Genomic DNA, 24,499 nt, shown 5'->3' with positions numbered 1-24,499 from the left:
AGGCACTAGGAAGCTTTTACTTTCTTCACGAATCCTTAAAAAACATCTCCCAGTTTGACTTTAAAGGTAAGACTCCATGCGTGCTCTGCTGTCTTCTGGGATTCTCCATCTTGGTGGACCCCCGACCCCCTGCCCGCTAGTCTGGTTTCTCCTGGTCCCTCCCACCCAGTGTTCCTGCGAGAGCACCACATGGTCTGGGTTTGATCGAGGGGTTTGCGCAGTCACTAAGCAGGGAATCGTGAGGACACCTGCTTTCTGGCTTCTCTGAGGCCGAGGTGGCCGGCCTGTGCTGGGCGGCTTCCCCCTCCCCGTCCCGCCCCGCCCGCGGCCGTCCCAGCCCGTTCCCGCACCTCTGCCACCCCTCATGGCTCTGGCGGGTGACTCTAGCTTTCCTATAATACAGTCAAGAGGAGAGGGAAGTGTTTTGTATCTGTGTACCTGTCGAACGTGAGAAAGTAAAAAAAATGAGAAACACAACTGGAGGGTAGCATATTTCAGAAGAAAATGGGCGAGAGCATATGTTTGTGGCAGAGCTAGAAAATGTAGCCCTGTGTTTAATGGGTAAACACTGTGTGTCTGTACTGAGAAGAGTCACCTAAGATGCTCATGACACGAGGGCGTGTGAGCCTGTCCCCTGATCTGAGGAGTTGCCGTCCCTGCTCCATTCAGTCTGCGGGATGCGTGTGCATTTATCTTCCATGCAGGGTCGTCTCTTCACGTTACATGTAAATCCGTCTGAGCTCCACTTGGGCTGTTGAGCCAGATCGCATTAATCTGAGATGCCTCCCGAGGTGAGATAGCTGTGGGAGTGGCTGATTATGCCGGTTTGTTCAGATTCATTGTCACCACTAACTCGGGAGACGGATCGCACTCTCCAGGTTGGGAGGCAGTGATTCCATCAGCGTTGGGAGCAGGGTCCCAGCCAGCAGGCGATTGTTCACCGGCCCTGTGGCCTGAGCCTTCTCTGCTCTTGAGATGCAGCGTCTGCCTTTCCTGCCGAGGAGCTTGGAGCGGCCCAGCAGACCTGGCAAGGGCCGGGACTGGGGCCGCTCTTCCCATGACCCTAGCAGACACTGGACATCGAGTGTCCTGTCCTCGGGCTGCAGAGCTGTGAGCAGAGGGGCTGTGCAGACACAGCGGCTCCAGACGAAGCTGAAACAGAACGGCTTGCGCTTCTAATAAACCTGCACCTCAGGCTCCACAGGTGCCACGTCTGTTGAACTTTTCCTTCTTCCAAGTAACCATTTGCAGACATATTTTATTACTAAATCAAACTCGTCCGAAAGTACCTGGCTAGCACACAGTTTATTTACAGCCGTACCTTCGATGTACATTTATTTGACTCTAGCAAAACCTTCATGCTATCACTGACAAGAACCATTATAAGATGGGCAGCGGCCGTGCCCTGAGCAGGCGAACCTGGCGGGAGGCTGTGTCGAGTCTGAAAACACCCCGGGGCGTGGCGTGGCAGGTGTTGCTGCCGATGGATCCCCAGCGCGGGCGAGGCCGGGGTCTCAGGCAGGCGTGGGCCGCCGGCCCCTGCTCCACAGCCCCAGCTCTTTGAGGCTCGCACTTCTGCCTGGAATTGAACTACAGCAAAAGCAATCCAGGTTTGTGAAGTTTGAATCAACTTTTGAAAAGAAACAGCCTGAATTTTAACAAATGTGTTCCTACTTAGAAACTTGAGATGAAAAGGGATGAAAGGGACTCCAGTTTCTGGTCCAGCACGTGATGAGCTTGGAAGCTGTCACTCAGTCCTCAGGAGAGACAATCCAAACAAGCTGAAAATGGATGATTCTTCTTAGGTCCCTCAGAGGAGCAAGGTCACAGGGCAAACTGCTGCCCCAAACCGGGGAGACGGACAGACGGGCCCAGAGGGTCAGAGCCCACTGAGCAGAGAGCACCACAGGTCAGGACACTAAGACAGGCCGAGCCTGGGCAGCTGGTGGGGGAAGCGCACCCAGGCTCAGGGCCTACACTGTCGCGGGCTTTACCTCCTGGAAGCTAACCAGGTTCTCACGCCGAAGATGAAAGAAAAATCCCCAGACATTTCTGGCAGGGGAGGGGAAAGTAGCTATTGTGAAGTATGCCCAGACAGCTCTGTTCTTCTTAAAGGCCTGCCCTCAGGGAAACCCTGAGCCCAGCCCACTGGGGTCTGATCAGGGCCTAACCAACGGGGGAGGGAGATAGCCGATTGCAGCCTCCTCTAGCCTTCCTGTGCAACCTGGGAAAACAAGAAGAGCAGATTAAGTCCAAAATAAGCAGAAGAAAGGAAATAATAAAATCGGAGCCTATACGTCAGTGAAATTGAACAGAGACACTCAGGAGAGAAAAGCAATGAAGCCAAAAAAGCTAGTGCTTTGAAAAGATCAATAAACTTGGTAAACCTTTAGCCAGGCTAACCAAGAAAAAAAGAAGGCACAAATGACTAGTATTAGAAATGAGAAAGGGGTCATCAGTACGGATCCTGTGGACATTAAAAGGATGATAAAGGTATATTGTGAACAAGTCTGTGCCCATAGATTTGATAACTTAGATGGCCTACTTCTTTGAAAGATACGATCCACCAAAACTCATTCAGGGAGGACTAGATAGTATGCATGGGCCTTTGTCTATTAAAAGGAATTCAATCAATAATTAATAACCTTCTAAAAACATCACGCCCAGATGGTTTCCCTGGTGAATTCCACCAAACATTTAAGGAAGAAATTATACCAATTCTCTACAATCTCGCCCAGAAAATAAAGGCAGAGGGAAAACTTCCTAATTCATTCTATGAGGCCAGCATTACCCTAATAACAAAACTAGATAAAGGTATTACAAAAAAGGAAAGCTATAGGCCAGTATCTCTCATGAACAGAAGATGCAAATTCCTCAATATAATATTAGCAACTCACAACTAACAATGTGTAAGAAAAATTATACACTATGACCAACTCAGATTTATCCCAGATATGCAAGCCCGATTCAGCATCCAAAAAATCAGTTAATGCAATCCATCACATCAGTAGACTAAGGAAGAAAATCCCATGATTATATCAATAGATACAGAAAAGGCATTTGATAAAATCCAACACCCACTTACGATAAAAAATCTCAGCAAACTAGGAACAGAGGAGATCTTCCCCAACTCAGTAAAGAAGATCTACAGAGATTCTACACTAACATCAGAATTAATGGTGAGAAACTAGATACTTTTACCCTAAGGTCAGTAACAAGGCGGGGATGGCCGCTCTCACCATTTCTCTTCAACATCATACCGGAAATCTTGGCTAATACAATAAGACAAAAAAAAAAAAAAAAGGAAATTAAAGGCTTATTGATGGGAAGGGGCTGTCTTGGTTCTTAGGTGACATGTTTACATAGAAAATCCCAAGGAACCACCACCACCAACAGTAGCAACAAAAACTGGTACCAGTAAGCAAGGTTGCAGGATATGAGGTTAATATCATACGTTAGTGGCTTTCCTCGATACCAGCACTGAACAGGTAGAATTTGAAAGTAAAAACACTATCATTTACCTTAGCACACGTACAAAAAGAAGTACTTAGGAATAAACCTGACAAAATATGTATTATCTACATGAGGAAAACTACAGAATCTGATTGAAGGAATCAAAGAAGACCCAAAGAAGTGGAGAGGTGGTTCATGTTCATGGATAGGAAGCCTCCGTATTGTCAAGTTCTTCCCAACTTGATCCATAGATTCAACACAAGCTCATTCAAAATCCCAGCAAGTTATTCTGTGGATATTGACCAACTGATTCTAAAGTTTATGTGGAGGCAAAAGACCCAGAAGAGCCAACACAATATTGAAGAAGAAGAACAAAGTCGGAGAACTGACAGTACCCAACATCGAGACTTTCTATAAAGTTACAGCAGTCAAGACTGTGTGGTGTTGGTGAAAGAAGAGTCAGATAGATCAATGGCACAGAAGACAGAGCCCAGAAACGGACCCACACAAATACAGTCAATTGATCTTTGACACACGAGCAAAGGAAACAAAACAGAGCAAAGAGACTCTTCTCAACAAGTGGTGCTGGAACCTGCCGGACATCCACACACACAAAGAGGAATCTAGCCACAGACCTTACACCTTCACAAAAACTTAAAATGGATCATAGACCTAAATGTAAAATGTGAAACTGTAAAACTCCTAGATGATAACATAGGAGAAAATGTAGGTGAATCTTGGGTTCAGTGATGACTTTTTAGATGCAACACCAAAAGCATGATCCATGAAAGAAATAATTTTAAGTTGGACTTTACTAAAGTGAAAAACTTACATTCTGCAAAAGACACTGTTAAGAGAATGAGAAGACAAGCCAGAGATGGGAGAAAATATTTGCAAAAGACACACCTGATAAAGGACTGTTTTCCAACATATACAAAGAGCTCTTAAGACTCAACAATAAGAAAGCAACCCAATTTAAAAGTGAGCTAAAGATTTGAACAGACATCTCACCCAGGAAGATATACAAATAGCAAATAAACATATGATGAAAAGATATTCAACATCATATGTCACCAGGGGAATGCAAATTAAAACAACAATTAAAACCACTACACACCTATGAGAATGGCTAAAATCTGAAAACTTGACAACGCCGTGCTAGCAAGGACGTGGGGCAACAGGAGCTCTCACTCACTGCTGGTGGGATGCAGAACCGTCCAGCCTCTTTGCAAGACAGGTTGGCAATTTCTTGCAAAGCTAGACATACTCTTAACACATCCCTTGGCATTTACCCAAATGAGTTGAAAACTAATGTCTGCACAAAAACCTTTACAGCAATGTTTATAGCAACTTGATTCGTAATTAGCAAAAACTGGAAGTAACCAGAATATGTCCTTCACAGATGAACAAATAAACAAGCTGTGGTCCAGAGACAAGGGAGTATTATTCAGCAGTAAAACTAAGTGAGCTATCAAGATACAAAAACTCATGGAGGAACCTTTTAGGAGGAACCTAAAATGTGTGTTCCTGACGGAAAGCAGCCCACTGGAGGAGGCCGCCTGCAGCATGTGGCCAACGACTGAGGAAGGGACGGAGACAGTAGAAGCATGGCTGGTTGACAGGCGCTGGGGGAGGGAGGGATGGACAGGTGGAGCACGGGGGTCAGGGCCGTAGAAGTGCTCTGCGTGCCACTGCAGCGGTGGATACATGGCGTTGTGCGTTTGTCAGGACCCCTAGCGCGTACGAGCCCACCACCACAAGATGCTGGGAAGCTGTTCGGGGGGCGGATGGGAACTCTGCACTTGCAGCTCAGTTTTTGTAATCCCCGAACTGCTCTACAAATACAGGCTCATTTTTAAGGAAGAGGCCTCCTCCGCCCCACCCCCCCGTCTCCTTCTCTTTCCTCAAGGGAGCTGGGGTTTCATCTCAGCAGAGCTGCCCGCTGCTGCAGCCCCTGCCCTGTCCTCATTCCCAGGAGCCTGCAGGTGGCTGCCCATGCCTCAGGGCTGGTCCTGCACCTGTGCCCGCCTGGCTCACCGAGGGCTGGTGCGTCTGCCCTGTGGGCATCCATGCGTCCTGAGGATGTCTGTTCGGGGGGGGCGTCCACCCCTCTGCAGCTCATGAACCGATGCCCCCAGTGGGCTGTTTTGGTGATTCAGCCTTTGCTACGAGGATCCCCATCCTGAGCAGACCTTTAGAAAGAACTTTCTTTATTCTCAGGTCCAGGCGATACTGGCGGTTAGCAAAGGGGTGTAGGAAGGAGGGATAAATAACCCCCTGCAGGGCGCCCAGACAGTGGGCCCGCATGGCCCCAGCAGCAGCTCGGCGCCTCCCAGGGACGAGCCCGGATGTCGGGAGGAGGGGGGTCCCTAGGACCTGGCAGAGGCGGCCGCTGCCAGAGGCTGGACCTCCGCCCGGCCCTCACCCTCCTCAGAGGCCTCGTGGGGGCCCAGGGCCACCCCTCACTCCTCCATCAGGCTCAGCTCCGCCCTGCTCCGGGGCTCCCCTGACCGCCCCCCAGGTGACACCCTCCCGTCCTCCACACTCGGGGAGTATCCACGTCCCGTGTCCTAACCCACGTCCATCTCCCCGCCTCATGCCCAGGCCCACTCTGTGGGTCGTGTCTGCGTCCCATGTCCGCGTCCTCAGCTTCTGGCCGGGCCCCACGGCACTCAGTGGACGTCCTGGTGCCCACTGGTGCAGGGAGGGCCCAGGAGGGGAGTTGGAGGCCTGGGCGGGGTGGAGGGAGGGGCGAGGCGGGTGGGTGCACACTGCAGGCTGGAGCCGCCTGAGAGCCTGGCGCCCCGGGCGGTCTGTGCGGGACAGGCCTGCCGTCAGCAGGAGTGGTCAGCTGCCCCGCTCTGGGGCCGGGGTGGCCCGTCCGCCTCGCAAAGGGGAGCTGGACGCGACGTGCCAGTGACGGCAGGTGTGCCTCGCAGACAGCACTCCCCCCCGCCGCCCCCCTGCCACCCTGATGCCGGCTGTGCGGGGTGATGTTTGATCAACGCTGTCCTTCCACGGAGATGGATGGGTGGTTACAGTAAGTGCCTCCTGTGATTAACACAGTCCTGCGTCATCCCCACCGCAGGTGGGTGTCATGAGTGGGTCGTGGCTTCGTGCCTTATCTGTTTACACTGGCCTGTGCCCACCTTCCCAGGCACCAGCCTCCTGGCTCGTGGGTTCGCCTGCGTTTCCCCCGATGGGCGAACCCGGGGGTGGGAGGGTAGCCTCAGAGCCAGCTGCACCTGTCGTCTGAGGCTCGTCTCCGTGGTTTGGGAGCCAGGTCAGAGGAGCAGTGGGTACAGCGCAGCTCCGTCCTGGGGGAGGGGTCCACGTCACGTGCTGTCTGTGTGTCAGTGGGCCCGTGGGGGCAGGCAGCCCAGAGACTGCAGGCGAGGCTGCCCGTGGGACGTGGAGCAGGGCCTCCACAGACACTCTGACGGGACGGCTCGTCCTTCGTCCCAAACACCAGGGATCTCCACACACCCCAGGACCCTCACCCCAGTGTCCTGGCCCGGGAGCAGGGGACAGGTGATGCTCCGGCAGCCGGTGGGGGCAGTCTGGTGACCGCCTGGGCTGGGGTCTCCCCGTGGTGGTCTCGGCAGGCCCCCCGTTGCCTGGGCTCTCTGCTGGCATCTCGTGGGGAGGCTGACAGCCTTCCCACCCACCAGACAAGTAAGAGTTTGAGGAATAGACACATTTGTGCATTAAACTCCACGGTGGTCTCTGAAAAGGAACGATCCCAGGTCTGGGTGTGAAAGGACCAGGCCAGGCCCTGTGTGCAGGGCGTCAGCCAGATGCAGGGAGAGCCCGCGGGACACTGGACGGGGCGGGTGGCCCAGAGTGCCTGGCCTTCATCCCTTTCCCCCGTCTCACGTAAGGACTCCCCTTCCCTGGTTAGGAGTGATGTTGGCTGGATGCAAGGAGGAAATCCATGTTATTAAATGAATTCATCTTAAGTGTGAGTGGACGGTAACTCCACGGCCCTTTTAAATACAGTCGCACTTTGCTCAGAGGATGCCAGTTAGCCCCTGTAAATCCGCAGGCCGGGAGCTCGGAGCGGGTAATGACGCCCCATGTCAGATTCCAGGTCCAGGGATGGCAATGCACGAGCCATGGTGTCCCCGGGAGCAGCTGCCCTGCCTGGGGGCATGGCCCTCGTCGGGTCTGCCTCCTGGGCCCTCCCTCGCCTCCACAGCACTGCCCGGGTGGGACACGGGACCCCACGTGGCCCTGAGCTGGGGGGAGGGGGAGAAGAACTGAAGTTACCCCCGGGTCCTTCTTCTGCTCTTTCCTAGCCAAGAAGTATAAAAAAGTCACTGGTAAGGAGATCTACTCAGACACGCTGGAGAGCACGCCCATGCTGGAGAAAGAGAAGTTCCCGCAGGACTACTTCCCCGAGGTACGTCGGGGCCCCGCCGGCCACACTCGTACTAGTGCGTTTACTTTCAGGTGGAATTTAGGACGTGAAATCTTCATACTTCACAGTGGGGATCCCCCGGCTGCCGTCACGCTCCAGTATTCTGTCCTGGGAGGTTCTAAAACCCACGTGGGTTCATCTGGGCAGTCTTAGATGAGGGCTGGGAGAGCCCGTGGTGTTTATCGTTACGTCGGTAGGTAAATTTTCCAATCATCATCGTTTCCAGGCAAAGGAACCTTCCCCCAGAGAGGCAGAAAAACCATAATCTGTTCATTTGGGGCCTGGGGTGTGCCAGGGGCCTCCCAGCAAACCTCAGCGTGAGCAGGTCGATCTGGCCAGTGATGCAACCCGAACAGAGAGCTCGGGTGTGCTGGGACAGTGGCACTCGGGGGGCTCTCCCCATCCCCAGGGTGCTGAGTGAGCCCCGGGCTCTTCCCTGGCAGAGCCTTGGGTGTGGCCAGAGAGGCGCAGCCGTATACTCGGAGCCGGTGCCCCCACCCTGTGCGCTCCAGCAGAGGGAAGTGCGGGGTTGCTTCTCACCCTCTGCTCAGACACAGTCGGGAGGCGTGCGTGTGTTTCCTCTGGGTTTCAGTGCATTTTTGTCTCGTTTGTTATTCTTATGTAGCCATTGCGCTGTACACAGAATTTTGGATCCTGGGATTTTTAGCGAATACTCTCACGGCCAGCGTGTCTGGAGTCTCGTCACCTGTGTAGTCCGGGTGTTGATCCAGACTGGATCACCTTCCCTTTCGGGGCCTGTTGACTCGCAGTAGGAAGTGACCCGTGACTGAAGCATTCGGGGGTGAGACTGAGAGCCGGGCGGCCCCTCCTCACAGCTGCGTTTCCACACGGCCCCTGAAACCTCACGGGGCAGGTCTGCTTGGTCGAGGATTGCCCGCCATGACTCTGTGGAGCCGCCCCTCCCGCGGCACTGGGAGCTGATTTCAGCAAGGCCGCAACTTTATTAACTTGCTTTATGACCCGATCCTGCGGTGGAGGAAAGGTGGCCGGCGCCTTGAAGGATGGGCCGCGTCCCCGGCCAAGGACGCGGTGTCAGGGGCCCGTCTTCCGCCCCGCCCGCCGCTGCCCCTGCCCCTCGGCACTGCTCCCCTCTGCTCTGCGTCCAAGGTTGGAGGAGGGTGTGACTGGAAAGCTCCGGAAGCTTCCGTTCTCAGCCTCCCATGAGTGCGGCCGAGCCCGTGAGCCCTGCAGTCCTCCCGGGACGTTGGCCAGTGGACGTGTCCAGCAGGAGGCCGGCCCAAGGTTCCCCGGATCAGGGCGAGGGCTGAGAAGTCAGTTTCAGAGGCCATCAGTGCCGGTCTCCTGGCCCATCCCGATCCAGACTCACCCTCCCTCCCCTGCAGGTAGCACGGGAGCCGGCACTGGCCCTGGCCTGAGAGCAACCAGGGACCCCGGTGAAAACGGCGCAAGCTGTGGGGAGGCCGGGGGCGGGGCCTGCAGCGCCACAGATAGGGTCTCGGCCTCTTCCCCCACGCGGGCACCTTAAGAGCGGGAGAGCCAGCTTACAGAGGCCCGCTGGGGACAGCCCTGAACGGGCCAAGGAAGAGGCTCTGGCATGTCAGCCGCTGCTCTGCAGGAGGGACCCTGACGCCCCTGCTGACGTCCAGGGTCCACGCACCTCGCAGAGAAGGCAAGGCTGCTGGGGACGGCCGCGAAGCCAGCCTCGCCCAGATCAGCGCAGGGGCTGGGTGGCTGGTGGGCAGTGCTGGGCCCGGGCCTGCGTGGGGCTGGGCGGGGAGCACATGAGGCAGCCCTCTGAGCAGTTAAGTATCTTTGCAGCTCTCCCCTTTAACTGCCACTGGAGTCCTGAGCCGCGGCAGGTGCCAAGGCGAGCCGGTGGCCTGGGACTGGCGGGTGGCAGGGATGGCAGGCGGGCCTCTGCTCTTCCCGAACCCGCCCGTTCCCTCGAGGTGCTGCTCCCCCAGGCCACTGCCCACCCAGGGGACGCCTGGTGCCTGGGATGGAGTTCCCATTCTGCGCCCCCCGCCAAGGACTGGGACGCAACTGGGTGACCTGGCTCGTGGTTGGACGCCCAGCGCGCGGCCCCCGTCGCCCCAGGGACTCGCTCAGCCCACAGCTGTCCCTCATCCTCTCGTCACTTGCCGATGACTCCAGAATTTGGGGTCCTCTCACTTCACCTGTGCCCTCGGAGCTGGGGTCACTGGAGGCTCCCGGCATCTGTCATCCAGGAGCTGTGCTGCTCCCGAAGAGGAGGCTTCTGTGACGGTCACCGTGTCCTCCTGGGTGGGCAGAGGGGGCCCCACTGCTTCCTCCGGAGAAGGTGCCCGGCACCTGGGCGGGAGCCTCTGCGTTCCCGGCTTGCCCGCTGCCCGCCCCCCGCCGGCCCTCAGGCTCTGCCCTGTGCGGGCTCCCTCCCCAGAGGCCGCAGCGTGTCTGGGGGTCTCCCCGCATTTCTCTTCCCACCAGGGCCCAGGCGGCTGTGAAGCTTGGGCTGAGGTTGACCTGTGGGGGGGGGGGGCAGGTGTGGGGACCTCAGCTGTGGTTCCCACCTCCCTGCACACCCCATGTGCTGTGCCCTCCGAGGTGCTGGCCGGTGCCGGCCGGGGGCACTGAGCCCTCCTCAGACCCAACTCCAGGCGGCCTCACTGTCATCCATAGGCAGAGGGGGGAGCGCGTCTCTGGGCGGAGGAGGCTGGGGGGGTCTCTGGGTAGACCCCGATGTCTCGACTAGAGCGGCGTGTTGCTGGGACAAGGTGACCCCCGCCCCGGGGTGCTGGCCTTCCTGGGGGCCCCGTTCTGCTCCATGGAATTGCCCGAGCGTGTGCTCCGCTGGGTCTGATGACATATGAGTTTTCAGGGCTTGTTCATTTTCCTCTCATCTCGATAAATTAACAGAAGGAAAATCTTTGAGAAAAACACAAATGCTTCTGATGTTTGTCAACTGCGTGGAATTTCTCAGGTGTAAGAAACTCCAGGACCGTTGCCGGGCTCCCGTATCCTGCTAGGAGCCCCTGCCTGGCGTGCGTCAGGTCAGCAGGCCGCCGGGCAGGGCCGCGGTGCCCAGGAGGCTGTGCTGTGGCTGCTCCCCTCCTGCTGGGCCTGCAGGCCAGGCCTTTAGCCTTATTGGAACACGTTTTGGGGGAGGGAATTAGTTTAAGACTGATTTCTCTTTCCTTTATTACCGTCACTTAAGGGCAATCTAAACGTAATCACCATGATGGAGGCGTGATGCAATTCCAAATAATTACAGCCCACTGCACATAAAACCGACAGAACTTCCCCTGGTGGCTTGTGGGCGCTCTTGGCTCGGCGCGAATTCCACGTGCTGCCTCTGGGGGAAGCACTCCAGACAACGCGAGACCGTTTTTGAAAGGCAGGTCTGCGTCGTCAATCGGGGCCGAGGCATTTTATTCCTCTTGCCCGTAGTGAGAAATTGGTTGTTTCCATACATCACAGGGACCGTTCCAAGCTCTTATGAAAGATGAATTAATTTCACTAATGCTCTGAAGCGGGCCTTTCATGGGGAGGCTGGGTGGTGATAACCTTCCCGCAGCCTCCCTTTTCTCACCGTGATTTATGCCGTCTTTTAGTAGATGAAACCGCCTGTATTCGCCATCCATCTGCTGGTAAAGGAATCCTATTAACAGGGCGTCTGAGCAGAGACCTAATATTGTCAGGTGGACGACGTGGCGGCCCCCCACCGCCCCGCCCAGACCCGGGCGTGATGTGGTTCCCACTCCAGTGTGAGAGCCTCTCTGAGAACTGGGGTGGACACCCCCGGGGCACCCCAGCCACTGCCGTCCCGTCTGCCATCGCCTGGAGCCTTGGGTGGCTTGAGAAGGCGGCCGATGACCAGTGAGCCTGGGAGCGTGCACTGGGCTGGGAAGGGGCAGAGGAGGCCCAGCCCCGCCCGCTTGCACCCCGCCTCCATTTGCTACGAGCGCCTGCATCCGGAAGCTTCTGTGCTGGAGGCCCCAGCCTCCCTCCGTGTGTGCTGACCACAGGCTGCCCTGCCGGCTGCTCCCAGGGAACCGGCCCAGACCCTGGTCCCGCTTCCGGAGGCTCGCCCTGAGCCCAGGAGTCAGGCCGCCCTGTGCTGCAGCTCCTGGTTTCCGAATGTGCACGAGGGCACCAGGGTGGCAGCGCCTGCTTCCCACTCTCTGCAGGATGTGGCTCCAGACGGAAGACAAGTCGCTGGTTCTCCTGGAGAGGCTGTGGCGGGGCGGGGCGCCCTCGACAGCCGGTGTGCGTGGCGACCCCCTCCCACTCCCGCTGCGGCAGTGGGAGAAGGCGACGGACCTTCGGGTGGATTTGACCGGGCCCACGTCCAGCCTGGCTCCCCTGCGGCCTGCCCCAGCGGGTGACCACTTGCCATGTGACCTTGGGTGCGATTCTCAACCTCGAGGGCTCCTGGGTCCCGCAGGTGCTGCGCTGAACAGCGGGCTGGATTCTGAACCCGACGTGGTCAGAGAGAGGGTCAGCGAATCAGCGGTCCGGTTGAGGACGCGTCCGGAACTCAAGGCCGTGGTGACCTTGTGAGAGCAGTCTGGGCAAGGGGTGGGGTTAGGAGCCCACGGGGCGCCAAACGAACGGAGCAGAAGAGGGCGGAGCTCCTCGTGACGGCTGGCTGTCGGGGGCGTAGAAACAAATGGCACGGTGGTTAGGGAGGCGCGTGGAGAGCGCTCTAGCCGCTGAACTGTCTGCACGAAGTAGAGAAATGCGTGGCTGACCTGGGCCCCCACTTCCCTGGACATGGCCGTCAGCAGGCAGTGCTTTTCGCCGCGTCGGTCTCTGGGTCCCACCCGGCTACCATCTCCGGGACCACACGGTCTCCGCCCTCTGCCCCCGCCTGTCACCACGGCACAGCCCCACGTGCCCCCTGCCCGAGGACCAGCCCCTGTGCTCCGTGGACGCTTGACACGCTGCCCTGGGATGTGGGCAGAGGGTCCCGGAGAAGACAGACGTTCCCTCCAGCACCGTAAAGTTTGCCACCAGGGATTCAGGAAGGTCCCCAGTGCCTCCCGCAGACTTGCAAGGGCTGCCGGGCGGAGCCCCACTCCCAAAACTGCTCAGGCCGTGAAGCTACCCTGTGCTGTGTGGCCATTTAAGTGAAAGTTGATTATGACACTGTCACACGCGGCCCCCAACACGGAACGTCCTTCGTCACAGAGCGGCTGCTGGGCAGCCCGGCTGCATCCCACCCTCCTCCCCTCCCAGCGTGAGCATGAGGGGACGAGGTGGCCGCTGACGCTGGGCGGGGCAGGTGCCACCCCAGCTGCGGGACAGCAGGACGGGTGGCGGCTCAGCGAGGCTTCTCCCAGCTTCTCCAGCAGAAGTTCTTTTCTTTGAGGTGGGGTTGGTGGAGCAGAAGTAAAGATGGGGTTTCTGTGTCTGTCTGCCTCCCGGGGTCCCACACGGCTCTCTCGTGGCGATAACGCCGCAGGCCCCGAGCCTGCTAGTGGCGGCCTCTCCACATAGACCGCGCAGCTTCCTTCCGGCTCAGACGCGTCCTGTCACCCGCCAGGCCTGCCAGCTGCGTAGGAGGTCTTGCTAGAGCCGCCGCTCGGGGCCCCCTGAACTTGGCCAAGGGCGTCCTCCTATCCATTGGGGCCCCCCATGGCCTGGCCGACTGAGCCCCTGCAGCTGGTCTGGGAGATGGTGGTGGTCGTGCCTCATGGTCCCCTCCCTGCCCGCAGCCAGTGCGGAGCCCGTGTGGTCCCACTTTTCTCGGCGCCCCGACTGCCTGTGAGCCAGGCGTGCCCTCCTCCCCCCTCACTGCTGACAAGTGTGACCTGTTTGTTTTTCAGTGCAAGTGGTCGAGGAAAGGCTTCATCCGGACGAGGTGGTGCCTTGCGGACTGGTACGTCCACCGTGGTCCCCTGCGTCCCAGGACGCTCCCCCTTTAGCACTGCGGGGGGCACTTCCGTCAAAGGCTGCCCGACCTGACCCGACCCTCTACTCTTTGACCCTTTTTGTTCTGGCGACTCCGTGTGACACAGAGCGTGGTTGCCGGGCACATGACTCTGGTGTCCCAGCACTCACTCCCACCCGCCCCCCCATCCCATGGGGGCCCTGGCAGGCCCTCCCCATGGCGGTCCCCCTGCTGCTGCGTCCAGCAGCGGGTCCTGCTTCCCTGACGTGCGCTCGGCCACCTGGGGTCGGGCCCGAGGGACTGAGGCCACGGTCTGCACCGTGAGGTCCTGGGCTTGGGGTGTCTCCCTGGGGAGAGGCCCGACCTGCCGCTAGCTGACCGCTTGTTCAGGCCAAGGCTGCGGCCCATCCTCAGGAGCTGCACTCCCGTCAGGTGCCAGCGTCAGCCAGTGACCGCGGCCCCCCTGCTATTTCCACGCGGGCCCCTCCTTGGGGCCACGCAGGTCAGGGCGTTCCCTGAGGCCAGGGTCCCAGAGCGTGAGAGGGAGCTGAGACAGCCGCAGCCTTCCTGATCTGACCCCCCAACTCCTGCCCTTGTCCTTAGTCCCACGGGCCCCCCCGGTGCAGCGTGGGAGGGGCACGGGGTGGCCGCCTGGGGTCAGTGGGTCCTCATGAGGCCACAGGAGAGAATTCGAGCTCTTTATCTGGCCCGGGACAGTGCTGTCAGGTCAGCGCACGTGTCTCACTGGATCATGGGGCCTGGTGGTCCCAGCTCTGCGGATGGCCCCCACCTCGCTGTGCGGCAGACAGGCTGCAACGATGCCCCAGGGCTCCCTGGGCCCGAGAGGCTGACAGGCCAAACCCGCCTCGCCACGTCCCTGCAGAAGCCCAGGCGACACTGGGCTGCCGGGGTTTCCCCAAGGGTTTTCCAAGGGCTGTGAGCTTGGGGCTGCTTCTGGAGAGTGAAATGAATCCCTTAGTGACCCTCATGGCATGGGGACCCCATGGTGAGCACTGGGCGGCACAGGGGGCTTCGGGCTGTAGCACCAGCTGCCCGCGGAGGGAGCTAAGGCCTGGGGAGGGGCCTTGTCCCCCCTCCCCCCTCCCGTCACCCCTTCCCCGGCCTCCCTCCCGCTCCCCCCGCCCCCCCGTTCTGAGGAAAGTTCCTGGGATCCTGTGTAGGTCCCTTTCTTCAGAGAAACAGCTCCCTTTTCCGTTGGCCGAGTACAGCGTCCGTGTGGGGACTTCACTGTGTGAGGACTCCAGGTCTTGTGTGTCCTCTCTGACCACACCTCGGGGGAGGACACACCTGGGCAACGTGGGTGCACCTGCCTTGAGGAGCCAGGTGGGGCGGCATGGGGGGCTGGCCCAGGCGGCCGGGCAGCTCCAGCCCTCCTCCGAGCTTCCTGTCTCTGTCCCCACAGTGCCTTCGACTTGGTGAACATCCATCTTTTCCACGATGCTTCCAACCTGGTTGCCTGGGAGACCAGCCCTTCTGTGTACTCGGGGATCCGGCACAAGGCCCTGGGCTACGTGCTCGACAGGTGGGTACTGAGGGGGGCCTCCCCCCGCCCACCTCCTGGGAGGAGCGTGGCTTGCTCTTTAAGCCATTTTTCCTATTTACCAAAAATACGAAACTTGTCAGTGTCGACCCAGGGATAATGCACAAAGCCCGACCCCTGCACCAAGGCTCCCGTTATCCCGTCCAGACGCGCTGGACAATGGGTGGCCTCACTTTCTTTTCCGTCTTGGGGGGAAGATGAGCCATGGCAGACGGAGGTCTCCTTTGGCCTGGGGTCCCGCTGGCCGCGGGCTGAGTCTTCCCAGACTCTGGCCCACCCGCCGGGCTCCGGCTGTAGGCCCCTTGGAGCGGCTGGCCGGGCAGGTCTGCCCTGCCCGGCGGAGCGCCGCCTCCCACACCGCTCTGCCCCAGCTTCCCGGCCCAGCTTCGGGCCCCTGGCCAGAGGGGAGGCAGCCTCAGTGGTCGTCAGAGTGCGCGAGTTCCTCCCATCACCTGCCCAGGCTCCCAGCACACCCCTCCGACCGCCCTGGCCCCCGTCACAGCTGGTTTTCAGGACCCTCCCCCCTGGTCCCTCTGAGGCCCTCCCTCTGTCTGCGATGGTCTCATGTGACCTCTCACGGGGTCGCCGCTGATGGGCTGTCATCTGGGAAAGAAAGGGAGCTCCTCACACCCAATTAACAGGCTGCGTCGGGCCCTGATTTGCCGGAGCGCGTCCAGCGGCCGAGTCCTCAGCTGGAGTCCTCTCCCACCAGCGCCCGTGCCCTAAGTGGGGCCTTTGGTCCGCTTGGGCTTGGGGCGGGGTCTCAGATCTCCCCAGGACCTCGCCAGCCTGCCCAGACCATGAGTTGTGCCTGTTCCTTCTATGCGCGCTCGGCCGAGACGCGCCCTGGATGGAGCCGGAAGGCCAGGAGCCTGTCCCCATGCCACCAGTCAGCGGGACGAGACAGTGGCCGCCAGTTCGCCTCCAGGCTGCCGGAGATCAGGCCCCTTGCCCCATCCAAGGCCCCCTCGTGGGGGACACGGGGGTCTGCTTGCCCTCACCCTGTCTGCAGCCAGGCGCCAGCATCACCCAGTCTGTGCTGAGGCCCTGGGCTGTCCGCCCTCACGGCACCAGCCTGATGCGCACGGTGCCTTGGTCCGGGAGGAGGCCCAGGAGCGCGTGCAGTCACATCAGACTTGGGAGCGGCCCTTCTGGGAGGGCTCATCTCGCAGCGGCCAGACCGGCCTCCCGGGGCTGCTTGGCTGGGGCGCGGCTGGGACCCTGCGGTCCCCGGGCCCTCTCTGGGGCCTCCTTTGGGGCTGGAGCCGGCTGGATGGGGAATGAGCTGGGCTTGGCGGCTGTGGTCAGGTCGTCAGATGGATGGCCTGAGGATGTGTCACTGCCCCAGACCGCCTGTGCTCTGCAGCCCCCGGGAAAGCGGCCTCTGCGTTTCGGGCCCTTCCCCAGCTCTGCGTTCCCATGAAGGGCTTCTGTGGGGCGCTCAGTCAGCCGCATCCGGACCTCCGCCGCGCGGGGCCGGGCCGCCCGCACAAAGGGCCGCTCTGTCGGCGGTGAATGACGGGCCGCCCTTTCATCGGGGATGCTAACCTTTTGGCAGCCACCAGCAGACCGCATTCTCTCTGCCGATTGGGAGGACAATGCCATGCTGGCCCTTTGAATGGACGCTGCCACCAACAGTTTCCCATTCAGGGCGTTGGGAACCTCTGGGAACATTGTCTGCGGCCGGCGTGGACGCAGGGAAACAGTGCGGAGCCCGAGGGGAGCCCGCCTTCCCGGCTTAATCTCCCCGTAAAGCCTCGCAGGCTCGCGTTTCCGTCCGAGCGAGGGTGTCAGGCCCGGGAAAGGTGGCACGTCAGCCCAGGTCCTGTCCCCACAAGGTGGTGGGGGGACCTCGGGTTAAAACCGAGAGGCACCCGGTGCTGTGTTTGCAGTTTTTCTGTGAATCCAAGATTATTCCAAAATAAAAAGCTTATTTAAAACAAAACAAAACAAAACAAAAAACCCTGAGAGTCAAACTCTCGTCTGAAGCGTGTGAACTTTCAGAATTGTTTACGCTACGAGCAGCGCCCGCCATGCATGTCCCCTGCAGAGCACCATGCCCATGACACCCTTGCTGTGACGGGCTTAGTGGGAAGGATTCCCCTTGGAGACGTTGGAAAATAGGATTTCCAGTGTTAATAAAGGGCGGCCAGTGGGTTCGTCTGGGTTTTTATGGTAAATTATAACTGATGTTTTTGTGCAATAATTTTTTGCTTTAAATCTCTTGTTCTGGGACTTCCCTGGCGGTCCAGTGGTTAAGACTCTGTGCATCCAATGCAGGGGGTGTGGGTTTGACCCCTGGTCGAGGAACTAAGATTCCACGTGCCGCGAGTCGGGGCCAAAAAAAAAAAAGAAAATTAAAAAAAGACCTCTCGCTCTGCAAGGTTAAGAGAAGACAAACCTCTAATTAGCAAAGGGCGTCAGGCTCAGAGACGCTGCAGTGGGCTGTGTTGGGGCCTCTGCGCGGGGCCTGGGGTCCTGTCTGCCTGGAGGGGTGGCTCAGACCCTCCTCGGGGCTCTGGGGGGCTGTGTGTGCCGCGTGCACCTTTGTGCCCCCGTGGGGACAGGTGGTCCCTCTCCAGGCGCACAGTCGCGCTCCTGGGGAACGTTTGGGGCATTAACTCAGCAGCAGGGACTGCAGCTCACACAGTCCTTCCTGGACTCTCCCAAGCTTTCGGCCGTGAAGTGAGATTTTTTTTTCCACAAGTGACAGGGCTCTTGTGTCTCCCTATGCAATGCGGCCGGGCCAGGTCCTCAGGAACATTTTTACATCACAACTGTGAAATCTCGGCATAAAGCGCCCCTTTGTCCCCCAGTATCTCTTCACAAATACAGTCCATTGTCACAGCACTGAAGTTAATTTGATCAACATTGGGACATTTAACTTTTATGTCCGGTCAAAAGAGTTGTTTCATGCTCATTTTGGGCTTTCAAAGAAAATGATTGCCAGAAAAATAATGCTGCCCGGAACAATTCAGAGCAATTAGTTTCCCAGGGCGCGGCGGTGTGATGCGGCTGCCACACAGCTCCCCTTTGTCGTTCTGCGGGCGGTCATCCGTCAGCTGTCAGCTGCTCAAAGACCCTCGTCTCAGGGTTTCTCTTAGGGCCGTTCCCAGAACTCGCCTCGCTGGTCAGCCAGCAGAAGAAAAGCCACCGGTCTCCAGGCAAAGACAGGCTCGGTGCTAAGGATGCGGGTCATCGGGACGCCCCACGTGGCCGGTGGCCCCGAGAGCGGGCTCTGGTGCCTGTGGCCCCCACCTCCCCACTCAGGCGTCCCTCAGCCTGGAGGCCCAGGTGGCCACTGTCCCGTGTCTGTTTGGAGCCCAGCTCAGACGCAGGAGTCCCGGGCCCACCAGGCAGCGTCCTCGCCGCCCCAGCTCCTCCCCAGCCGAGGTCTGGGCTCCTGCGTGCTCCTGGCGCCAGGCATCCAGTGAGGTGTGGAAGGCTACGATGAAAGTCATGCGCCCTCCGCTCGGCAGTGTCAGGTTTACGTTTTTCCGTGCTTGTCCTGTCCAGAAGTGAAACGAGGGTGCCGTCGGTGCCCCTGTGTTCTCTGTCCTGAACCCTCGTCGTACCCGCCCCCCCAGTCTGCCCCCCCGCCGTCTTGATCCAGTGCCTGTCTTTCCTGGACCCTGTGCACATCCCTGGACCGCTTGTGTGTGTTAACATGTGTGCAGTATTGTATATGTTTTTATTGCATGTTTGCATCCTCTGTTGTTTTGGGGGATGCAGGCTTCCGTGAGCCCCTTACATGATGTCCTGGAGTGTCACGTGAACGGCAGCACGGGCACCTCCCTCTGCGGCTCGTATCGTGGGTTTGTCACTCCCACCCTCCGGCTCCATGTCCCTCGTGGCAGCTCCGTCCGTGCTCGTCCACCATCTTGCTGGCCTTCGTTTGCGGTGTTCTCAGGGCTTCGCTAGCATTCAGGACGTCTCGTCCTTCTCCGCCGGACTGTGGCCCCGCCAGCTGCGTGCTCACCCAGGCTGGGGACCGCGGGTGGTCTGCATCTCCCGAAAGCCGCTGACATTCAGCATTGTTTCCGACATTCTTTGATATCAAAAGTCTTAAAGCCTCCCTCGGCTTTCTGAGCTTCCAGCTCTTGTTTTCTCTTCCGGGTACGCGGGGGAACCGAGGGGCCCCAGGAGGCTACGGGTCTTCTCTGCTTCTCTGGCTTGTGGTGGCATCTGAGCAGAAAAGGCGTATTTAACGTTATGATGCTGTTTAAAGAACGAATGAGAGAACTGCTGACGGGAAGCTCAGTCTGACGCCTGCAGGAGGTCTCCACCCACAGCCCTGCCCTGGAGACCGTTGTCATCAAAGGGAGCATGGACATCCAGAGGGTGACAAACAGCGATTTGATTGAGAAGTGCCGGCCATGGTGGGGCCTGAACCCCTCCTGTTCCCCCCGACAGAGGCAGCCTCGTGGGCTGGGGGACATCTCGGTCCACAGACAGGAAACTCAGGCCCAGGCTGGAGCCGGACCAAGCGTGCAGATTACTGGAGAGCCCGCAGCCACGATGCACTTCGTTGCCCTCAGCTCTGGAGGCCACGGGTCTGGGGTCAGGGGCCGGCGTGGTCCAGCTCTGGAGAGACCCCTTCCTGCTGGACGCCGCTGGCTGCCTTCTTGCTGTGTTCTCAGGTGGCAGGAGAAGCCCTGGTGCCTCTTCTTACGAGGACACCTGTCCCATCGGGTCAGGGCCCACCCTCATGGCCCCATTTGATCTGGATCATCTCCTGAGCGCTCCGTCTCCAGTACTGTCTCAAGGGGCTGGGCTTCCACGTAAGACTGCAGGGACAGTCCAGCGCCCGCGGGGCCTCCTGGCCTCATTCCAACAGCCGAGCTCCGGCCACCAGCCGGCTGAGACCAGAGGGGCATTTCAGAACCAGGCGCGGTCCCTGGAAGCTTACGGAAAAGAGTGGGTTCAGTAACCAGCCACAGCGGCTGCCCCGGCGCTCTCCGTGTTCTGCTGCTCGAGGGTGTGGCCTTATTGTGCTGAGACTCCCCCTGGTCCACCCACGCAAGTGGCTGAGGGTTCGTGTGTCACCCGTGCTGGGGAGCCCTGGGCCCAGCCCCAGGGCGCCTGCTGCTGCAGGAGGCATGGGTGACCTCACAGGTCACGGGGGCGCCAGGCCTGGGTAGACGCCGGGCTGGAGGGGCGCGTGGTGCCGGCTGGCGGGGCGCACGCATCGCTGGGACTTGGCTCAGGCTCCGTCCCTCAGATGTGTCCTTCCTGCCTTCAGACGGGATCCTCCTCCTCTGTCTCTGCCTCGGGGGCGTCTGGGACAACCCACCTCCCCACAGGCTCCCTCGTGCCTGCAGCTGTCACAGTAGGGGACTGCCCCCCGGGGCTGCCAGCCCCACCGGCCCAAGCCCGAGGCCAGCACGCGGGGCAGAGTGAAGCGTGCAGTCCTGAGAATAGCTTCCAGGAAGGTCGGTCTGTAGAAGGCAGCTTAGATGCACGTGTGATAAACCCTTCAATCTGACGCTTTAAGACTAAGGGAAACTCCAAAGACCCTGAAATCAGCGGCCAGTCGTAGGAATCTCCTGCCGTCCATGCTTCGCTATTTCAACTCGTTTGACCTGAGCACGTGGCCTCTCCCAGATCTGAGACGAAACCTGAGGTCGGTTTCCACCACGTTCAGTAGCTAAAAATAACAAAGGAAGGACCCTGGAGTGCAGCCTGGTGGGCAGGCCCAACGGCCCCTCGTCTGCCCCTCCGCCCGGCGTCCTGTCCAAGGCCCGAGCCGCCCCCGGTAGAAACGTGTGGCCTCAGGTATTCAATCTGTGGCCCCTTCAGGGCTGTCGCCTCTGCCATCGGGCTCTTCAAGCCGTGAGGCGTCCTCGGCCCCTTCCTTCCGCACAGGCAGCCTGAGCGGGTGGGGACCCTTCGGCACAGCAAGGTTCCTCGCGTCATGAAATCGCCCGTGAAAACAGAAAGAGACTCCGTTCTCAGGGCCTAAAGCATTGATTTTTATGGCTCTTCTTGTAATTCTCTTTCTGAATTAGGCACATGGTATTGATGTGGACCTACTTTTTAATCATAATAGCTACTGACAAGGTAATTAATTTTAAAACAACGCTTCTTTCCTGCTGGCCCAAATGGCACTATGTTGAAATTAAAAGTGAGGGCTGCGGGCCGCGGTCTGGCACTCGGACGGCTGCTTCCCCGTGACAGCCCTTCCATCTCGCCTCGGACGGCGATGTTATTAATGGGCTCAGGCCATTACATCAAAAGGAGCAGGGCAGGGGAAGATGATAAAGTTTAGGGTTTTAATGATAGAATTACAAGACCCGAGACAAGCTGATGAAATCACGTCACCCGTCACCGCGGGCCACCCCGTCCGTCACCAGAAAGAGGCCGCGGGGGCCGGGTTCCAGGAAGGCCGCCAGATGCAGCATTCTCTCCCTCCGAACCCCCAGAGCTCTCTAAAGTTGACTTAGTCCCATATTAAATCTGAAATTTGTTATCTTTTAAAAAAGAAATTACCTCTAAACGGATTCTGCCATTTAATTAGCCAAATAGTCTTTTGCTTCCCCGGTGCAGTGTCGGCCGTCTGCACTGCTTCCTGGTCCCTTGTTTCCCGCCCATCCGTCAGGGCGAGGATGGTCAGCCGGGGTCAGCCGGGCTCACGCTTCACCCAAATCGTCTGACGCCCGCCCGCCTCCACATCCTCCCGGGAAACCGCCCGCGTGGGGACTGGGGCCCAAGCCTGGGCCGGACCTCCTGTGCGTCCCTCGTGGCCCCCTGGAGCAGGAGAGCTAGTGTGGCCGTGACCTCCAGCGCCCTCGGGCACCTTCCAAGGCTTCGACCCCAGGAAATGTGGATCTCCAGCCTTTCCTGCCGCAGGGCTGGAGCCCGGCTTTCCAAGCCAAGATTTAAAGCAAATGCTCTGGCTCGAGAAATAGTTCAGGATCGAGGGGCACTGTGAGCGCTCTGGCCTCGCGTCTGAGCCGTGTCCGCGTCGCCTTGCTCAGGTGTCGCGTGTGACCCGACACCACGTTAAGTGTAAGAAGCCGCGAGAGAGCAGCCGGCTCGCCCGTGAATGCAGAGGTTTCTCCACTTGCCACACCGACTTTTCTCGAAGACATGGTGCCCTGGGCTTCTTAATAAACAGAAGCTGATACACCCTCAGGATAAAATGTGTAGGTTTAAAGTGGACATTTAAAGTGTTTCTGCCCAGGAAGCGTGACAGCTCGCCCTCCTTCCTTCAGCAAATCAAGTCGAAACTTCGGTTTGGTTTAGTTTTTCTTAAAAAATAAAAAGAACGAAAGAAAAGAGAAGTCCCCTTGAGTGGCCTGAGGTCCGAGTGGCGGTGGTGAGGAGGTGCCGTGCGACCGCTGAGCCCAGACCTCGCGGGGTCCCAGGCGCGGTGTCAGCTTGCTCCCCAGCCCCTTGCCCCGGGGACACCCCAATGGGCACCCCCCAGGCTCCTGTTTGGAGGCAGCCTTGCTGGGCCGGGGGCGCAGGGGGAGGGGGCTGAGGCCGGGAGGTGCCCCCGAGGGCCTCCAGGAGGGCTGGGGCCGACGGGCCTCGGGGAGCTGCAGGGACTGACGGTCCTTGCGCTGGGGCTGAGCGGCTGCTGGGCGCAGAGCGGTGACGGGGGGTCCCAGAGCCATGAGGCTGGAGGGTGAGGCATAGGCCCTGGGGCCGCAGGCGTCTCTGGCCTCCGCACACAGCCAGAGTCACTTGGCAGGGCTGCAGTGAATAGCTCCGTTTGGGGTTTTTTAAAGAGCAGTGTGGCGGAGCCCCAGTGGTTGTGTCTCTCTCATCCACTCACTGGTCCTGGGAGGCGGGGCCGGGAGGGTCATTGCTGCTTCTCCTTTCCTGGTGGGGCTTGTGCTCTGGGTCCCCCTCCCAGAAGATGGGCGACCACGGAGTCCGTGCCCCGACGGGACACCCTATCGGCCTTTCCAGGAACCTGTGCAGGTTCTCTGAGGTATTTTCTTCTTCTAAAGCTTTAGGGCAGAAGAGATTAACTTTCTTCAAGATGGCTTGGATAGCCTCCTGCTGACAGACAGTCGATGGGGGTGGGTTCCTCCCCCTCCCCCGCAGGTGCCAGGCAGTTGGGACGGGGTGGGGTACACGGCCGGTCCTAGATGTACGGCAGCCCCAGGGCCGACCCACCAGCCTCCCTGTATTTTCATCCCTGAGCGATGTCTCCTCCACAGAAAGACTTAACTTTTTTTTCTTTTTTTGCTGTACGCGGGCCTCTCACTGTTATGGCCTCTCCCATTGCGGAGCACAGGCTCCGGACGCGCAGGCTCAGCGGCCATGGCTCACGGGCCCAGCCGCTCCGCGGCATGTGGGATCCTCCCAGACCGGGGCACGAACCCGTGTCCCCTGCATTGGCAGGCGGACTCTCATCCACTGCGCCACCAGGGAAGCCCAGAAAGACTTAACTTTTCACACAAGAAGTGACGTCACTTGTCATCTGCACCGTTAATGACAATCTGTTAAAATACGTCCTTTGTCTTCAAATTCGCATGTGTGAGAATCAGTCCAACTAAACAGGAAAACAAGACTTTTTGTGGAATTTAGCTCCGTGATACAGCAATTAACATGCAAGAAAATATGAAAACAGCTGAGACGATTCCTAGAAGAACTTCAACAAGCAGGGCTTCCCCATGAGAAGTCCTATGATTTAAAAGCAACAGGAATAGATAAAAGATCTGCAGAAAAGGAGAGTCTCAAAAAGACCCATGTAATCTAGGGACTCCTGTTCTGTACAAACTCAAGGGGAAGAGGACTGAATGTTTAATAAAGGGTTTGGATCAGTCGACTGTTGGGAAAATCGATAAACTAAGACCCCTTCTTCACACATAATTCCAGATGGATTAAAGTCTGCACTACAGGCTCTGCCAGGAAGATGAGAGAAGGACTTGTCGGGAATCAGCCTTGGGGGGAGAAGGGCCAGCAGCTGGGGGGACGTGGGTGTGTTTCCTGCGTGAAAATTAAGGCTCGTGCGTGACAGGTACCGTTAAGCACAGACAGCATCACCATCACACTTCACAGGGAAACTCTTGGAGCTGAAAAAGCAGGAGGCAAGGAACCAGAAAGGAAAGCAGGCCAGGCGCGAGCAGAAGCCACCAGCTTGCCGTCCCCGGGGGTGCGGACGGGACTGTCCCTCCAGCCCAGCGACCACCGTCGTGAAACAGCGGTGATGTCATCGCTGTCAGTCACCTTTCCTTTCTCAGGCTAATGCATCAAG

The 24,499-nt window shown here is 58.6% G+C and overlaps 1 protein-coding gene across 1 annotated transcript in view; it reads left to right on the top strand.

Moving 5' to 3' along the window:
- The window catches only part of INPP5A (inositol polyphosphate-5-phosphatase A), a 183,950-nt gene that overhangs the window by 120,060 nt on the left and 39,391 nt on the right, over positions 1–24,499 (top strand). Inside the window, exons 5-8 of the mRNA XM_065894444.1 lie at positions 3–66; positions 7,752–7,855; positions 13,663–13,715; positions 15,151–15,270. Of these exons, the coding sequence (XP_065750516.1) occupies positions 3–66; positions 7,752–7,855; positions 13,663–13,715; positions 15,151–15,270 (341 nt within the window). The remainder of the gene's footprint in view (positions 1–2; positions 67–7,751; positions 7,856–13,662; positions 13,716–15,150; positions 15,271–24,499) is intronic.

Source organism: Phocoena phocoena, chromosome 16 (assembly GCF_963924675.1).
Source record: "Phocoena phocoena chromosome 16, mPhoPho1.1, whole genome shotgun sequence".
In the NCBI taxonomy this organism is placed as follows: Eukaryota; Metazoa; Chordata; class Mammalia; order Artiodactyla; family Phocoenidae; genus Phocoena; species Phocoena phocoena.
Note: the sequence above shows the minus strand (reverse complement) of the source record. Positions and strands in the feature narration are given on the sequence as shown.